This window comes from Scylla paramamosain, chromosome 48, assembly GCF_035594125.1.
Source record: "Scylla paramamosain isolate STU-SP2022 chromosome 48, ASM3559412v1, whole genome shotgun sequence".
Lineage (NCBI taxonomy): Eukaryota > Metazoa > Arthropoda > Malacostraca > Decapoda > Portunidae > Scylla > Scylla paramamosain.
In genome coordinates, this window is record NC_087198.1 from 788599 (window position 1) to 793598 (window position 5000).

Sequence of the window (5000 nt, forward strand, 5' to 3'; positions counted from 1 at the left end):
ATCACAGCCAACACACCCACCATCACCACCGCCACCACCACAGGCGACACACCCATCACCAGCACCTCCACCACCACCACCACCACCACCACCATACACTCCTCAGCAGCACCTTCACGTGCCGCCTGCGTCACGTCACGTCACGTCCCCACGCCGCCCTGCCCGCTGCCTCACCGCCGCCTGTACAGAACTGCTGCAGCACTTCACCGCCCTGCACCACCACGTCCATCCCTCACCGCCGCGCCGGTCACCACCACACGCCACTCCCGTGTCACGCACCGTGTTGTGTTACACGTGGGGACACGTGTAACACAACACCAGAGGTTCACACACCGCCGCACCGTCCACACCAACAGGCGGGCGCTGCAGCTTGCCGCGGCACACTGAGCCTGGCGTGTGCGAACTGACTGCGCCGTGACGGTGCGGCGGGCCTTCAAAACCTTCTCCTCCTGCACGATTACCTAATGAACTGAAGCCTCACTTTCTATTGCGGTGAGGTCGACTGAGTATTTGTGAGGTAATGACGGGTAGCGGGAACAGAATGACGGCCCGTCAAGCACCCTTTGATTACAGGGGCTTCCACCGGCCCACCGCGGTCACAGTCGCCTCTCCACACCCGTGGCGGAGGCTCACGAGCACTGCGCGTGCGCGCGGGCACTGCACATTCAGTGATTCAATCATTCACAGCATCTTTAGTCAGTATAACTGAGTGCATTTTAGTTATGTGAGTAGATTACAGCACAGATTTTGGTGGCCTGGTGTTACAGCTGATGTGAAGAAGTAGCCAGCAGCACGTGATCGCTACCACAACAAGGCTGGTGTTGGTTCCAGAAGACGTCACCGGCCCTGCACTCTGCACCCACCCCTCCCCCCCACAAAACCATGGAAATAAGTTGGCAAAGACGTGTCCACGCTTGACGCCATCACAGGAGGGCTGTGTCTGCGTGGCGATCATGGAGGACTACTTCACCAAACGGACTGAATGAAGCACAACCGCTGAAGGACAAGACTGCCAGAAGTGTAGCTGTCTTCATCTGTGAGACCGTATGTCGCCATGGCGTGCCAGCAGCTGTCCAGATCACTGAGCAGGGTCGACAGTTGTGAACAATGTGTCGAGGCAGCTGCGTGGTCTGGGTGTGGAGCAGCAGCGGATCACCAGTGGATGGCATCCCAAGCCAACGGTTCAGCTGAGCGAAGCAGCCGGACAGTCCAGGCATCCCTGCCGGAGGTGTGAGTGGGGGTGAAGGCTCGATGGCCGGGGGATCTGCCTGGTGTGGTGTTTGCTTTCATCACAAGCAAGAAGAAATGAAGAGGGTTTTGTGCATTTAATTTGATGCATGGTCGCCCTGCCGTGCTGCTACCTGTTCAAGTCCATCCAGCCAGGCTATTCGGTGTGTAGACGCCTCAGTGAAGCATCTGATTGTGACTTGGATGCATCCTCCCTTCAGGAGCAGCTGCAGTGTGTTGCTGACCTTGAATCAGCAACACAAGTCTCACTTGGAAAATAATATAGGGCAGAAGGACAGGGAAGGAAGGACACGTGAGCAACAACCGTATCAACTCATGCTCATGCTGTGTGGGCAGCGGATGCAGAGATTGGTGGTGCAGCTTGCCTGCTCAACACGCCCATTGTGATCCATACGGAGGAGGACAAGAGGGTGCAAGAAGCTGGCTGTCATATGACTCACTGTGTGTGGCTCCCCAGTTAGGTAGCACTGCTGCCAACTAACCGCCAGGAACATCTTATTTGTGTTCTTAGTGTGTGTGTGTGTGTGTGTGTGTGTGTGTGTGTGTGTGTGTGTGTGTGTGTGTGTCTCAAAGGATTCTGAACAACAGGAATTTGCGATGTGTTTGTATGAGGAGCAATGACATGTGATCTGTCAGATGCTTTTGTCTTTGCAATAAAATAGTCAAACTGCATCCCAGTCAATCTTTTAAATCCCAGAGGACTTCCCTTCATGGAGAGTCTCTCTCTTCAGCTCATAATCAGCAGAGAAGTTATGTTCTGGTGCTTATAACCTGTCACTTTTCCTAACATGCGCATGAGGATAAAACAATGCCTTATCAAATGAGGATAAAACAATGGTATCAAACCTTTTCATGTAATGAAGGCAATCAACTTAGCAGTTATTGTTTTGTGACTTTCTTTGTAAGAAAAAAATGAGGGAATGTTCTGAAGGTGGAGGGGATGAAGAGAGGCAGGTGAGGGGGAGTGACTTCCAGCCAGGCTCATACCGCTCTGGTGAGGCACTTGAAGGGAGTGGCCTGGACCTGCTGCTGCACGGATCCAGGAACGCTGCAGGACCTACACTGATTTCAAAATGAAGAGTTACGTCAACTTACAAAGGGAAGTGTCGTGACAATGTCGGGGTATAAATTTAAACTCAGGTTCACATCACTCAAGAGAATCAAATTATTTCATCATTTAATCCCAGCGGACTCTCTGTCATGGAGATCTCAATAAACTTGCAGTCAACAAAGGCGTTTCGTATCATACAAGGTCACTTCTCACGTCTGCATGAAAACAGAATGCGTTGTCGTATACGACTTTTTCATACAGTGAGGCAGTCAACTTCGGATATCTTGTTTTGTTTATAGCGGGAAAAGAGAACCTAAAGGGAGAAATCTGAACCTGGAGGGAGCACTGGAGGTTCAGATCACTGCCCAGCTTGGAATATCACCGTACAGTGACTTTACCCTTGGCGCGGATCACTCAATTACGAGGCGAGACTGAAGCCGTTAAATTTACATTGTTTAGAGAGACGTAGGTTAAGAGGGGACCTGATGGAAGTCTTTAAGTGGTATAAGGGTAACAACAAGGGAGACGTAAGCAAAATTCTCAGGATGAGTAACCAGGACAGAACAAGAAATAACGGGTTCATGCTTGAAGAAATTGGTTCTCAAACAGAGTGGCAGATGAGTGGAACGGACTCAGCAATCAGCAGGCTGTTAGTGGCGAGTCTTAGGGAGCTTTGAGAGAAGATTAGACGGGGTGATGGATGGGGAGGACAGCTGGAAATAGGCAGGTATATTTCACACAGGGACTGCCACGTGTAGGCCTACTGGCTTGTTGCACCTCACCTGACTTGTCTTGTTAGGTTAACGAGACTTGACACAAGGTTCAAAGGTTTACATTCCTGCCACTCATCACCAATCGCTTCTTTCCTTACTCTCTCCTTATCAAACAGTCTGCTTTATTTCTTCTTCTTCTTCTTCTTCTTCTTCTTGTCATTGTTATTGTTATTGTTATTTATCCTGTTTTTTTTTCTTTTTTTTAGTATTTTGTTGTTAATATGTTTCTCTTTTCTTCATCATCTCTTCCTCCTCCTCCTCCTCCTCCTCCTCCTCCTCTTCCTCTCTTTGTTCTTGTTGTTCTTCCTCCTCTTTCTTTTTTCCTTTTATTCATATTTCTCTCTTTCTTCATCATCTCTTCCTCCTCCTCCTCCTCCTCCTCCTCCTCTCTTTGTTCTTGTTGTTCTTCCATCTCTTTCTTTTTTTCCTTTTATTCATATTTCTCTTTCTTCATCATCTCCTCCTCCTCCTCCTCCTCCTCCTCCTCCTCCTCCTCCTCCTCCTCTCTTTGTTCTTGTTGTTCTTCCATCTCTTTCTTTTTTTCCTTTTATTCATATTTCTCTCTTTCTTCCTTCTTCTTGTAATTATTATTTTTTGTAACCTTCTCTGTAATAAATAAACAAACAAATAAATAAATAAATAAATATAAATATATCCGTGGTGATTTAATCCTGTTATTTATCTTTTGTTAGCTTTGTTGTTGTTGTTGTTGTTGTTGTTGTTGTTGTTGTTGTTGTTGTTGTTGTTGTTTCATTTGTCAGTTTTGTTTACTTATTTATTTATTGTTTGGCTTCCCATGTCATGAAATATTGTGTTTAATTATGGTATTACTTGTATTCATCTTTATTTTATTAATTATTGGTGAGGAGGAAAATGAGGAGGAGGAGGAGTAACAGGAGGAGGAGGAGGAGGAGGAGGAAAAGGAGGAGTAAGAGGAGGAGGAGGAAGAGGAGGAGAATACAAAGGAATACAAAGGAAAGCCAAACAGCAACAGACCTTTTAGTCCTTGCAAGGCTGTTTGGTAACTACTTCTAACTAGCTACAGGGAAGAGAGACAGGACAGCACAGCAGAAGGCTCCTCCCCACCCACCACTCCCTCCACCCAGCGCTGCCATGGAAATAGTTTCACTCCACCTCCACTGGAGAGAGAGTTTCACTTTTCCCATCTCTCTCTCTCTCTCTCTCTCTCTCTCTCTCTCTCTCTCTCTCTCTCTCTCTCTCTCTCTCTCTCTCTCTCTCTCTCTCTCTCTCTCTCTCTCTCTCTCTCTCTCTCTCTCTCTCTCTCTCTCTCTCTCTCTCTCTCTCTCTAATCTGAGAAATAATTGTTTCCGCTTTACTGTGATGTACTGAGTGTAGTAGTAGTAGTAGTAGAAGTAGTAGTAGTAGTAGTAGTAGTAGTAGTAGTAGTAGTAGTAGTAGTAGTAGTAGTAGTAGTAGTAGTAGTAGTAGAAGGCTGCGTTTACACCAAGCGAATGGAATCGATTCAATTGATGGAGAATCATTTGACTCGAGTCATTTTGAATCGGTATAGTTCCAACCGACTGAATCTGATTAACACATCATTCAGTAGCAAGGCAGCCTTCGAGGAGTATGGACGTCTTTGCTGTTGCAGAAATAGCATTGTTGCTGTGGCTGAGAAAGCGTAGACGGAGGCGGAGGCAACGAATATGGCTGCATCCAATCAATTCTAGAAGAGTTGAATTTGGGAGCTTTGGACATTTGTTCCCAGATTTGGTCAATAATCCGGAGAAGTTTTATGACTTCTTTAGGATGACCACAGAACAATTGAAGATGTTGGTTGAGTTGATGGGACCCTCCATCAAGAAGCAGAATATACCAATTACCGTCTTGCAATTCCACCTGAAGAAAGACGGGCCATTTTCCTAACCTAACTGTATTATTTAAAACAATTCCACTAATAGATTGAT

At 46.8% G+C, this 5000-nt stretch overlaps 1 protein-coding gene across 1 annotated transcript in view; it reads left to right on the plus strand.

Moving 5' to 3' along the window:
- The window catches only part of LOC135095211 (tenascin-like), a 7246-nt gene extending 6358 nt beyond the window's left edge, over positions 1-888 (plus strand). The window contains exon 10 of the mRNA XM_063995998.1: positions 768-888. Within this exon, the coding sequence (XP_063852068.1) occupies positions 768-784 (17 nt within the window). The 3' untranslated portion in view covers positions 785-888. The remainder of the gene's footprint in view (positions 1-767) is intronic.
- Positions 889-5000: the final 4112 nt, after the last annotated feature.